At 37.9% G+C, this 13,177-nt stretch overlaps 1 protein-coding gene across 2 annotated transcripts in view; it reads left to right on the forward strand.

Annotated features, from left to right (window-relative positions):
• Unc5c (unc-5 netrin receptor C) overlaps positions 1–13,177 on the forward strand; it is a 369,278-nt gene that overhangs the window by 238,947 nt on the left and 117,154 nt on the right. For both annotated transcript variants that reach the window (XM_037207138.1, XM_037207139.1), the window contains exon 3: positions 5,818–5,961. In XM_037207138.1, the coding sequence (XP_037063033.1) occupies positions 5,818–5,961 (144 nt within the window). The remainder of the gene's footprint in view (positions 1–5,817; positions 5,962–13,177) is intronic.

The following is a 13,177-nucleotide window of genomic DNA, read 5'->3' on the forward strand; positions in this document are numbered from 1 at the left end:
TATGAAATCTCAAGCTTTTCATTTGTCTGATGGATATGGATATTGAACCCTTTAAAATATTCTTCATCCATTTTTTTGTAAACTCTGTTTAATTTCATAAAACAATTTTTAATTGGATTGTTTACTTTCTTGGTGTTCAGTTTTTTGGGGGTATATTTTGCATATCCTGGACACTAACTGTCTTTCAGATATATAGCAGTCAAAGATTTTTCCGATTCTGCAGGCTCAGTGAAGGCTGCTTCTTCACTGGAATTATGATGTCCTTCACTGTACAGAAGCTTTTTAATCTCATAAAGTTTTGTTTTTCAATTGTTGATCCAAATGCTGGTGTGACTAGTGTCCTGGTCAAATGTTCCTTTATTGTGCTTCTAAGTTGAAACATACTTCTTTCTCCTCTAACAGATTCAGGATGTCATGTCTTATGTTGAGGTCCTTTACCCATTTGGAGCTGAGATTTTTACAGGGTGAGAGACAAATATCTAATTTCATCCTTTTGACATGTAACTATCCAATTTCACCAGCACCATTTTTTAGAATGTTGGCTTTCCTCCAACATGTTTTTTTTTCCTTTGTCAAAATCATCTGGAAATAGGGCTCTGGGATTTCATCTGGGTCTTCAGTTCTATTCAGTTGATTGATGTGTTTGTTTTTATGTCAGCAGCATGCTGGGGTTTCTGTTATACTGTTGTAATATAATTTGAAATCATTCATATTGATAACTCCTAAAGTATTATTATCATTTAGGATTGTTTTGGCTGGGTCTTTGGTGGTCCCATGTGAACTTTGAAATTATTTCTTTTCGTTTTGGTGAAGAATTATCTTGGAATGTTAGTGGGGACTCTATTGAACCTGTAGGTTGTTTTTGGTAAGACAGATATTTTCATGAAATTAATGCTATCAACCCACAAACATTAGGAACATTTGCAGCTCCCTCAGTCTCTGTGACTTCATATGTGCCTCGTTTCCATGGTGTTCTTCATCCCCTCTGGCTCTTACAATATTTTTGTCTCCTCTTCCACAGGATTCTCTGAGCTGTGAGAGGAGAGAATTGATGGAGACACCCTATTTAGGACCTAGTGCACCAATGTCTCTCACTCTCTGCACATTATCCAACTATGGTTCTATATTTGTTTCCATTTACTGCAGGAGGAAGCTTCTTTGATAATGGCTGAGCAAGACACTGATCTATGATTATAGCAGAGTGTCCTTAACAGTCATTTTGTTGCTATGTTTCTTTAGCACAATAGGCCCATAGGCCCCTGGCCTATGTACTGTCAGGTTTTTGGCCACAGGAGCAGTGTCAGGGATGGGTTCAATCTCATGCAGTGGACCTTAAAACCAATCAGAAATTGGTTGGTTAGTCACACAAATTTCTTTCTTCAGTGTCTTAAATTTTTCACTATACAAATACTCCACTTCCTTGATTAGAAATATTTCAAGAAATTTTAATTTTGTGGGGGCTATCATGGATGGTATTTTTTCTATGATTTCTTTCTCAGTATGTTTACTGTTAGTATACAGGAAGGATACTGATTTTTGTGTGTTAATTTTGTATCCTACTGCTTTGCTGAATGTATTTGTCACTTATATTTTTATGGTAGAGTCTTTACGTTATTTTATGTATATAGATAGATCATCTGCAATTAAGGATGCTTTGACTTCTTCCCTTTCTATTTGCGTTCACTTTATCTACTTATCTTATTGCTATAGTCAAAACCTCAAATGATTATATTGAATAATATAATTAGTGGAGAGAGTGGATGCCCTTCTACACTTCCTGATTTTAGTGAAAATGCTTTGAGTGTTTCTCCATTTAGCATAATGTTGGCTATGGACTTTTTGTATATTACCTTTATTATGTTGATATATGTCCCCGTGTATCCCTAGACTGTCCATGATTTTTGTCATGAAAAGATGTTGGATTTTTTCAAAGATCTTTTCTGTATTTAATGAGATCATACGGTTTCTGCCCTTGAGTCTACTAATGTGTTGGATTACATTTATTAATTTATGTTGTATGTTGATCCATCCATAGATCTCTTGGATAACTGTAATGGGTTGGTATATAGTTTTTAGGAATTAATTTATAAAGAAGAACTTTCATGTAATAAATTAACATCTTCAGGCTGAGTTATGTTTGGCATGTCTTTTCAATTATACAACTTAACAAAATATCTGACGTTAGTGAACTTCTAAAACAGTCATTAGACAGGACTAAATATCATATTTCTATGGGAATATGGGTGCTTGAAAATCAATTACACATGTATTTATCATCAAAGTATAGTAATATACAAGCTTCAATTTTTATTTATGTAGAGTCTCACAAGGATGCAATCAGAGAGTTGATCTTCTATCTGGATTTTCATATCCATTTGAACCTTCCTCTTACAAAGTGCACATTCATACTCATTGTAAGAGTTCTTGATATAACAAGCTAATAAATTCCTTGCACTCTGATTCCCAAACAACAATGAAACCTATTATAGACACAAATGACTGCAAACTTCAAACAGCCTGCATCTTTGAGATGCCACTATTAAAGAAAGTGATGAGAAATCTTTGATGTTATCAGATGTGATGGAAACCACTCATTTGTGTTTGTGTAAATCCTGTAGCACTCCCCTAACCCCTAAATAACCTGAAACCAATTTCAAGTTCCCAAGTCTCTTCAAAGCAGTCTTCCTTGGAAGAAATGCTGATGGTGTTTCAGATTTAGAGAAGGCTTGTTTCTTGCATCTCCGGACTTCAAGAAGCTCTGAAATTCTTCTTTCAAAGAGAAATGATATTACTTACTTTTTACTGAAATCGCTAGGCTCTTGTTTGATGAGCAAGATGTCACAGGTAATGAAATTACCCACGGCAATGAAAAAAAAAAAAAACTGGACATAACTGTGTAGCTGAGAGCCTGAATAATGCAAAGGATTCCAGGGAATCCTGAGCTCCAAATATTTAGATACTTCTTGCTGCAGTCCTTTCTTACTTGGCCATTGGCCAAATATGGGAATGTAAACAGTGTGGGCCATGTGGCCAAGCAACTGTACACAACTGTAATTAGTTCATGTGCTCCTGAATAGGGTGTCTGTAAAGCTGAAGAAAGCCCTCCATGTGTGCTGGACTCTAGTGCCCACAGGGAGCCTGGGCCACATAATTCAGAACATTCATAGTATGAATAGCTCCAGTAGCAGGAGAGTTGGTCTGTGGCTTCTTAAAAGGCTTCAGATTTGTGGTTAACAGAAACATTCACAAACCTATTCAGTCTCACGGATATAGTGGACCTGGTGAAGTTTCACCATCATTTAATTAGGTTGCCAGTAATTACTTCAAGTAAATGGGAGGGGAGTGAAACCTGAGGTTATCATCTCAGGACAAAAAAAATATTTGTATGTGGTTTTAATATCCGTAGCCCATTTGTTGATGTTCTGTATTTTAGAAAGAGCCATTATAGTTAGAAGTAAATACACACTGCAGGTTTACCAGCCCTTTGGTGACTGTAAATTTCCTGCAACAACTTTAAAGGAAGACCTTTGTTTCCAGTAACAGGACTTCCACATAAACAGGGCATGTTTTAGCAAGAAAGGCAGATGAAAGCACTAAACAGGGAGGGTAAGGAGAAAAAGGAGGTGGGGTTGAAAATGGAGGCTGTCTTCCTTTACTTAGCAGAATGATTTCGAGATATTAATGAGGAAAACTGCAACAAGGTTAGAAAACTGGGACCTGAGGAAGACTCAGGAAATAAAAAGAAAAGCTTTTGCTTAGGATTCTTGCTATGAAGTTTGTTGTATTAGTTCAGATGTTGATGAGTATAGTTCTTTGTCCTTTTCACAGCTGAACTAAGGGTTGCACTATGCCATTTACCAGAAAGTGCCTTTTAAACTGTCTGTTAAATAAATATAAAAGAATTAATAATGTTCAAACTTTACAATAATATTAAATTATAAATTTGAAAATAGAGTTGTCCCTTCAGGATCTTGTCCTGCCCTGGATATGTAATACATGCTTTCCTAGGCTTCAATATATACTTCAGTTTTCAGGAGATCTAAGGGACTATGACTCAAACCCCATCAGTTCTTGATAGAAAATATCATTCAATCCAGTTGGTTCCTATCTCTGCTGGGTGCCTATGAATTTCTCTGATTTCTCTGAAATGGTTTGAATACATCTTAGATATCTCCCTTTCAAGGTCTCCAGAAGACATACCATTTCCTGTCACCCATTATAAAAACATTTTTAAGCATCATAATACTTGGTAGCTTATTAAAGTCCAAACAATGTCTACAAATGTATAGATATTGACTGTCTCACAAATGTATTCAATAGTCCTCTTCCCAAGTCATCTACTTTAAAACACCTCAATGGTATACATGGCTTTCAGAAAGAAATCCAAAGTCTTAATCATTGTGTAGAAGAATTCTCAAAATTAGCATATGCCATTACTTACTTGGCAGGCTTGTTAAAATCCCACTGACTGGCTGGTCCCATCTCCAACATTTCCTAATGAATGAATCTGGAATAAGGTCTGAGAATTTGCATTTCCCACAGGCCCTCAAGTGATGCCAAAAATGCCATTCTTGGACTCACACTTTGAGAACCATTAGAATACAAATGTCCAAACTGGACCCTTTCTTGTTTCTACTTCTATTTCATACCTCTGCTCTCTCTGGACAGTGTTTGGTGGTCTTTTTTATTCCCAATCTCGTAATTCTCTTTAATGCTTCTTTTTTTGAGTACCTCTTACCACATAATGTAAACAAAGTAACCCCTATATGATCATTCTTAGCATAGTTGATAAATGTCAATGGATAATGAATGGATTGATGGATATAAAGTTAATAGACAAAATCAATTCATTCTATCATTCTTACTGTGTCCATACTTGGCTCAGAGCAAATTCCCTTGCTCCCTATGGGTGTTCTGCTATTGTTCTCAATGAACACTTCATTCTGGAAATGTGTACATTCAATCCTGGTGAACTGGCAGTTGCCCACATATATCACTCAGTAAATCTCTCCCAGTCATTGCAAAGAGACACACTGCAGAATGAATACCTGAACTCACCTTAATACCTCAAATAAATGCCATTGAAATGGTAATCTTTGGTTCAATTTTTGTTACACAAGAAACAGAAATTTGAATTATTTCAGCACTGTAGCTGAAGACACTTCTTTGGAATTTCAATTACATTACAATTACTGGTAAACATGTGAACTTCCAAACTATTGTACAGGAAAACCTTTTAAAAGTCATATGTTCTCTAGATAACTGAAGGTATAATGTATTACAATAAAAAATAATGTGCTGTTATATTTTTAAACACATCTGTTAAAGTGGTTTTTAAATTATCACCACTGATTTTATAGATTTGGGTTATTTTCTTTCTTTTCTTGAAGTACTAGGAAGACTCCATTGTAAAAAGCTATTTACAGTACCTGTGCATCTTAGCCACAACCTATATAAATAACAGAATCTTGAGGAAACTTGAAAGCCAAGATGATACCATTTTAGTAACAGGGATATAACCTGGTAGGAGATGAATATTATCGAATTAGATAGGAGGAAATGCGATTTTGTGGGGTTATAGATTCACTCCACTTTCATCTTCAGATGAATATTGAAGACTTGAAACAGCAAAAAAAAAGAAAGAATAAAAGAATAAATACATGGAGGTCAGTAATGGAGTCTTCAGAAAATGATAGGTGGGAGGCAAAATCTGGATGGTGTTTGATGACTTCATGTGGGATCCCTGGGGGGAATGTGCTTGCTATATGCTTTATGTGCAGGTCTTCTCTTGACGTGAACCTTTGTTTCTCTTGTCAGGTCTCATTGTGAGAGAAGTGAGCATTGAGATTTCACGCCAGCAAGTGGAGGAACTGTTTGGGCCTGAAGATTACTGGTGCCAGTGTGTGGCCTGGAGTTCAGCAGGCACCACGAAGAGTCGGAAGGCATATGTGCGCATTGCCTGTGAGTTAGTGAATTCGGACATTCTTGGGTCCAAACAGATGGGAAGATTTGAAAGCATAGGCAGAGGTTGATCTTACACCAAGGAACTCTAATCAGAGTTCCCATTCCAAAACTGCCCCCAGAGTTCTGTATTTGAATCATAGTTCCTCTGAAATCACGTTAATCCTTTCTTTCAAAGTACTGAGGAACTCCCATTAGATTTTGACTTGTTTTTAGAGCTAATGGCAGTCAGACTATGGTAGAACCTAGTGTTGTCTTTTGTTCTGGTTTTTGTTTTGTTTTGTTTTTAGTTGTTAAACAGTGTTTCTATGGGAACTAGAGGTCCCCAGGCCAAGGTTCCTTGCTTACACTAAAGCTATGCTAGTGCATTGGAACACACTCCGAAAATGTTCATTTCTAAAACATTACAGTTCAGAAAGAGGGCAAAAGTGCCTCTCAAGTAAGGATAATCAATGAAATGTAAGGAACATTTTTGTTTTACATAGTTACAGAGATTTCATTGTAAAGCTTCTTTGATTCCTTGATGTGCAAATCTGGATGGATGAGCCCTTACCTCCACAGAGCCCCTTTGTGAAGGCTAACAGAGCCTATATTACATGCCATGTTGACAGTCTTTCTAACAGATGTTGTGACCACTGAAATTCATGGTTTATTTGCTGAACTTGTACCACTGCATTTTATTAAGTCATATTTTGTGGCAGATGTCAATATTACATTAATATGTCACAACATCCTTCAGTACTGACTGATGTCAACACACGCATCTCTGGCTTCCTTTCCTCTTGATCTAGATCTGTGACGCTTCCCGGTGAGCTCGTGTCCCCACTCAGTCTTCTATTCAATCAGTCCAAGCTTCCTAAAACACAGGCCTCATCTCACTTCCACCCCACTTCACAATAGCAAAGAATTGCCGGATAAATGCAAAATTCAAAATCAAAACAACAGAGACTAGGCTGCTTGAAAATCAGAAATTTCCTTTGTTATAGTTTTGAAAGCTTGAGGTCCAAGACTGAGGTGTCAGTGGGCTTGGATTCTCCTTGAGGCCTCTCTGGACCTTGCAGACAGCTGTCTTCTTACTGAGTCCTCAAATGGCTCCTGGGATCCTTCCCTGGTGTCTCCTTGTGAGTCTACATTTCTCTTTCTTATAAGAAACAAGTTGGGTTGGAATAGGACCCATGCAGCATTGTTTTAAATTAATCACCTCTTGAAAGGCCTCATTTTCCAAATGCCATCACATTCCAAGCTACTGAAAGTTGTGATTAAGCCTATGAACTAGGGAGGGAGACACAGCTTACTGTGTAACCAGTACATGCTGGGATCTATCTCCATTTCCAACACCTCTAACTCTGATCACTAAGGATTGCTAAATGTTATTTGGATTTGAACTATTTCAGTTTCCTTGCCCTTCAACTGTAATTCGTGCCTACTTGTTTCAGCCTGTATTTACCTTCATGATTTTCAAAGGCTAATTTCTTCAGCAAACATCTATCAGATCAACATTTTTTCCTTGTCCTTGGACAGTTTTATACTTTGGGAGTGACCTGATGAGACAAAGTAAACTCTAGATAAAATAAATAATGATTAGGTAGGGGTAGATGATGTGTGCTGTGAAATAAACCAAGCAGAGCCAGAGGAGATGCTATGCTTGGGAGAAAAGGTCAGGTGTGCTGTGAAGCCAAGCTCTGACTCCCTGCCCACGCTGGGACCAGGAGAAAAGGAGTTATGTATAGAAAACTGCAGCAGACAAGTACAAACACATGGGATTCATGTTTGACAAGAGGAAGGGGAGGCTGGGAGTCAGGAAAAAATGGGAGGGTGAAGAGTTAGGACCTGGCAGGTGCTGGACATTGGGGTTTTAGTATGATTTGGAATCTCAGCAGAAGCCCATCTCCCATCCAGTCACAGAATCAATGACTGCACACTGGTGAGAAGAAATGCTGAAGGACAAAGATAAAAGTTAGGAGGCTTCTACTCGGGGCCTGCATGGGGCACACACAGAAGGGAGCAGTGAAGGTGCTGAGACCAGGATTCGACACAAATTCAAACCTAGAAATAAAAGGCTTCTGTTGAGTGTTGGGACGTGAGTGTGGAAGGAAGGGTCAAAAAATGTGTTCAGAAAACCTGAAACTTTGGCAGATTTTTATTCTTCCCTCTCCCCGTTCCCAGCTCAGTTGTCGGGTTTGGTTTGCTCGTTTCCCCTTGCTGTGTGTTGTGTTTCATAACAGTGGGATCTTTGTAGTGAAGAATTCTGTTTTACATATCCTTGTGTTTTCGGGGCTTAGAATATGTTTAATAGATGTGTCCGAATGAAACTCCTGATGAAGAATTCTTTGTGGAGCTTATGAAAACCCTGAAGATGAATGTCCCTCTCTGAATCTACATAGGGATTTATTCATGTCCTACGTGGATTTCCCATTAAGTAGCTGTGATATGAGACACCCTTAAAGGATAGCTATGAACGACTGCTCTTAGGAACAACACACAAAGGTTACTAGAGATGTTAGGTGGAGGACTGAGTCAATTGGATCGGGCACAGGGAGAAAGTACACTGTTGGCAACACCACAGGAAGGCCTGGAGCTGGGATGGCCCTTGAGACAAAGGAAACAAGGCGCTTCTGTTCCTCCACATTGACTAGTCAAGGATATGGATTCCCTCTCCACTTCCTACTCCCACCAGTTTATGGCCCAGGCTGAAACAGCTTCTTCACCCAGAGTAGCTCCCAAAAAGAAGGGAGGGTTTCACTGCCAGTACTGCCTATGGGTGGGCTCACGCTTAGAAGAAACCCCAATGGAACAGCCCCACACCCTCCATATAAGATTTAAATCAGTTCAAAATTAGCTTTGAATTATAATGAAAATAGAAGTGTGGGAGATAGATCCCAGCATGTACTGGTTACACAGTAACACAGCAAGGGAAAACGAGCAAACCAATGGAAGTCAGCCTTCATCCCACTCTTCTACATTCTCATGAGAATCAAGCACAGTAAATATTTAAAGTTGCAGCCTAGGCTCGATACCCAATTAATCCATAGCTGTTTTGTGAAGGCTGCAGGGTGCCTCACAACAGATTCGTGTATTATAAGCTTCATAGGTACATAGATTATTAGAAAAGATTGTTTCCAATTTTATATAGATATGTGAATATGCTTAGTTTTATTTTCTGCATCAAAATTAGATATGTGTATGTAAAACCTGCCTATAGTTGCTACATTTTTCTAAACTTCACTCTTGAAATCCTTGCTTCTAAAGAGTTCGGCATTTTCAAGCAATCAGAGGTCAAACTCTTCCCTGTCACCTTCTTCTTTGGTGAAAATTCTCAAGTGATTTGCCTATAATTTCATAATTAATTGAACTCACATGTTTGTGGTCAAGGCATGCCATCCCACTCATGACTATTGATTGACAGAGATAGAGATTATGATGAAGCTCAGAGAAAGGACCTGACCTTCCCTCTGTTGAGGGTGCTCCCTACCAACTCAACCTTGCTCATGCAGCACGATGTTTGTGGAATTTTTTAGTCTTCTGCACACCAAATGAACTTTAAATTCAAATGTGCTTTGAATAGTGATACTGGGTGGATGTTCATCCCATAAATAGCAATTCCAATTTATACTTCTCACAGTTGAACATAACCATAAAGCAAAGGTTAAATCAGTAAATTCTACCCTGATTGTATTTATACTCCTCCACCATTTTTTCATTAAAAAGTTCCATTTTCAGAAATATCTGAAGAGGAATGAATGAACTATTAATGTTTATGACCAATAGTTCACATATCTAAACTCTATCAAATAGAAAATTAGTTAGTGACACAATCTGAATAAAGGAAAAATTAGAAATTTAAAAGTCAATACTTAGCAATAAATTAGTTGTGAACATACCTTCCCTCATCAAACTCCTTCATTTACACAAGAGATGTCAGTTTTCCTGGGTGGGCAGTAACCTCCCCTGCAGAGGGAAATGCCCTCAGAGAGCACCCAAGGGTATGCTCCAGCAACCATCCTAAGGAAAAGATGATTCTTTCATAAGTGTTTTGATTTCAAAGCCAATTTGAGAACCCCAAAGTATAAAGGAGGAAAGGAGAATCCAAGCAAACTGTTGAGCAATGCTGTCAAGACAAGGTTTGGGATCGATAGTCTTGCTGTTATAGATACTACAGTATTGGTAGTGATGGTGGTTGTTCTTTGATTATTGTCATTTGGGAAGAAGGGAACGATGTGAAAAGACAACCATAAATGTAACAGTTGAGAGCATTTGCCTCCAGACCAAGCTGTATTATGTTCAATTTCTCATTCTAGCAAAGACATGTGAGACATTGGTCAGATTACCTAATCTCTCTGAGCCTTAATTTCATGAACCATGACATGAAAATGATAGGACTACTTTGAGATTAAAGGAAATAAATTTTCCAAGCATGTGGCAGAGTTCCAGGATGCAAATCAGTGCTCAGTGAATGAAAGCAGGTGCTCATGGTACCTTTTCCAATGGCTCTATACATTTCTTTTAAAACTTATACATACTAAGCAAACTTAGAAAGTGACTCTCTCCTTCCTTCACCCCTTGATGTCTGTTTTAGCTGTCAATCAAGAAGGCTGAAGTTGTCCCCTGATTCACACAACATGGGGCCATAATTTTCCCCATGCCTGAGGATAGAAGAGTGAGCCACATGGTAACTGCTCTCCTACAAATCTTGTGACAGTGGGATGTGTGTACATGGAGAATCCATCTTCCTAGAAATGTCAGGACAATTCATTGGAATTCCTCTTGAATCACGTATACTAACCTGTAAGTCACAGTAGTCTCACAGAGGCTGCTGACAACAGATAGGCGTCAGAAAGTTCTTAGAATGAATTAAGGAGAGCCAAGGTAACCTTTCTGCCCTCTTCCTACAGCTTCTGGGCCTTTCCACGTGGTTGGAATTGCATTTTGAGCCACCTGGAAGTTTAGCATCAACATTGCTCACATTTGTGAGTCCATAGTATTTGGCACACTGTCTTTTACAATATCTGTATCTAATAGAAAGGTGATGGCAGCTCCATCTGTCCCATAAACTCTTCTAGTGTCTGTTTTCAAAAGTAAACATATAAGCAAAGGAAATTAATAATGTATTTCATTTAGTCTTATATGTAAAAGAACATTTCAACCACATAATGCATAGAAACACATAGCAATGAAAACAACTTTTTTGAGGAGTCTGTTCTATGCATACTTATAGAACCTCATGATTAAGATTGTCCTCAGGGCATATGCTCCGAAGTCCCACATGGCTAGTCAGGACACATGATCTGTAGAATAACCATAATAATATTAATGGAAGTGTTCCTGAAGCACTGTGTATGTATGAGCTGTTCAGTCCTTGCAAGGACTCTGTAATGAGTGAGATTATTTTCCACACTTTGTAAGTAAAGAACATTGTTCTACCTCAAATACTGTAGCTGGAATATGGAAAAGCTTTGTCAGTCCAAGAACCAAGTTAATGCTTTAACCAAGACACTGAGAACAAATAAGGGAGGAGATGGCAGCATTTTGTTGTTGCTTCTTTTGGTTTTGGTCAGGAGGAATATCTCAAGATTTTCTTTTCCATTTGATGTATTACTGCAAGTTCCTTTAATCTCAGTACAAAAGTATGAAGGGACCATGACTTCCTACACTTCTCCTCATTGCATGGTATATATAACTACACCCATTTCCTTGTTTTCAAATGGCAATAGCATCGTTCTACAGGCAGACAATTTACTAAGCAAACCTTCCTTCCCCATCTCACACATTCTTCCCCCATTTAAGGCCAGCTCTCGTGTTTCTTTTCAGTTGTGTTTCTACTGAAATTGCCTCCTCTTGTAGATCTGTCAAACCCTCAACCTTGCCGTTCATTTAAGTACTTATTTTTCTTGATAATACTTTTCTCCTTTATCATCTATTTTCCTTTGTGTTGATTATCTCCCCTAGAAGAATGCAGCCCCTCCCCCAAGTTCAAGGACTTTTTCTGCTTTAGTGTTGTAACCCCAGTGCCTAAAACTAACTCTTCCCATGCATGTGGCTGTGGTAAACAAATGAAGTTAACTGAAAATAACAAATGAAAATAAAATGAAAACATTGGGCAAATGGATGGCGCAATGCTGTACTTTTTTTTTTTTTTTTTTGGTCCATTTAGTAAAATCAGTTTACTTTCTGAGGAGCTCCAACTCCAGAACATCTCTAGGAAAGGATTGCCTCTGTGCTTTCCCACAAATTCCCATAAGCACCTCCCCTCCTTGATTTCTTGCTGCATCTTATAGCACTTAGGGACTTCTACTACACATTTCTTGATGTTTTATATGCTCATAGTTTATATTGTATCCTCATGACTCTCTTAGAAAGTCAGATCCATGTAGACAAAGATGTTTTATTGTTCAATGATGAATCAAAAATATCTAGAATAAAAGATGCCTGGGACAGTGTAGGTCTCCACACTGTCACAAAGGAGTGCAGGCATTAGCAGTTCTGTGTTCAAATATCTCCAGTTAAAGGTACATGTAATCTCAGGAGTTCTCATTGGTTTGTATGTTCATGAAAATCATGTCCCAGGGCCTTTTATGCTACACTCCAATTTCCTATTTGCTTATTCTAGTTAGCATAAAAAATCCATTAAACAGTTTACCCAAATAGTCTATTTCTTTAGCTAGGCATTCTAAATAACGTGGGCCATACCATGAACTTAATACCTTACTACTGAATGTCTTGGCAGAACATAGCAGATTTGTCAATACCAAAATAAATAGCTTATTCACTAATGTGCATTTCTGAGTTTTGGTCTAGTCCTTTAGGCAAATCATTAAGCTCCCAGTGTCCTGTTATAAATGGCAGAGCCCATATTTTGATTTTAAAGAGATTAACTACATAGTTTAGGCATTGTTATATAAGGGAGGGATTTTTTTTTTTTATCAATTTTACTCTTGTTTTATTTAGAACTCAATAGTTATGTAGCAATAAACAGTTTACTGTAGTTTATATGATAAGATTAAAAGCTAGAGCTCATGGCTGAATGTATTTTCCCAAATATGTGTGCTTTTGTCTATGGAAAAAAGCTCTCAAGTTTCATGAGACCTCACAAATTCATGGGCATTTATAGCCCACATTTATTTTAGGAGGTAGACAGGTAACTGATAGAGAGCTATCTCATACAGTTAAATTCTGGGGGAAAGTCATCCATTCCTATGTTATAGGTAGGGTGTGTATG

Source organism: Peromyscus leucopus, chromosome 6, assembly GCF_004664715.2.
Source record: "Peromyscus leucopus breed LL Stock chromosome 6, UCI_PerLeu_2.1, whole genome shotgun sequence".
NCBI lineage: Eukaryota > Metazoa > Chordata > Mammalia > Rodentia > Cricetidae > Peromyscus > Peromyscus leucopus.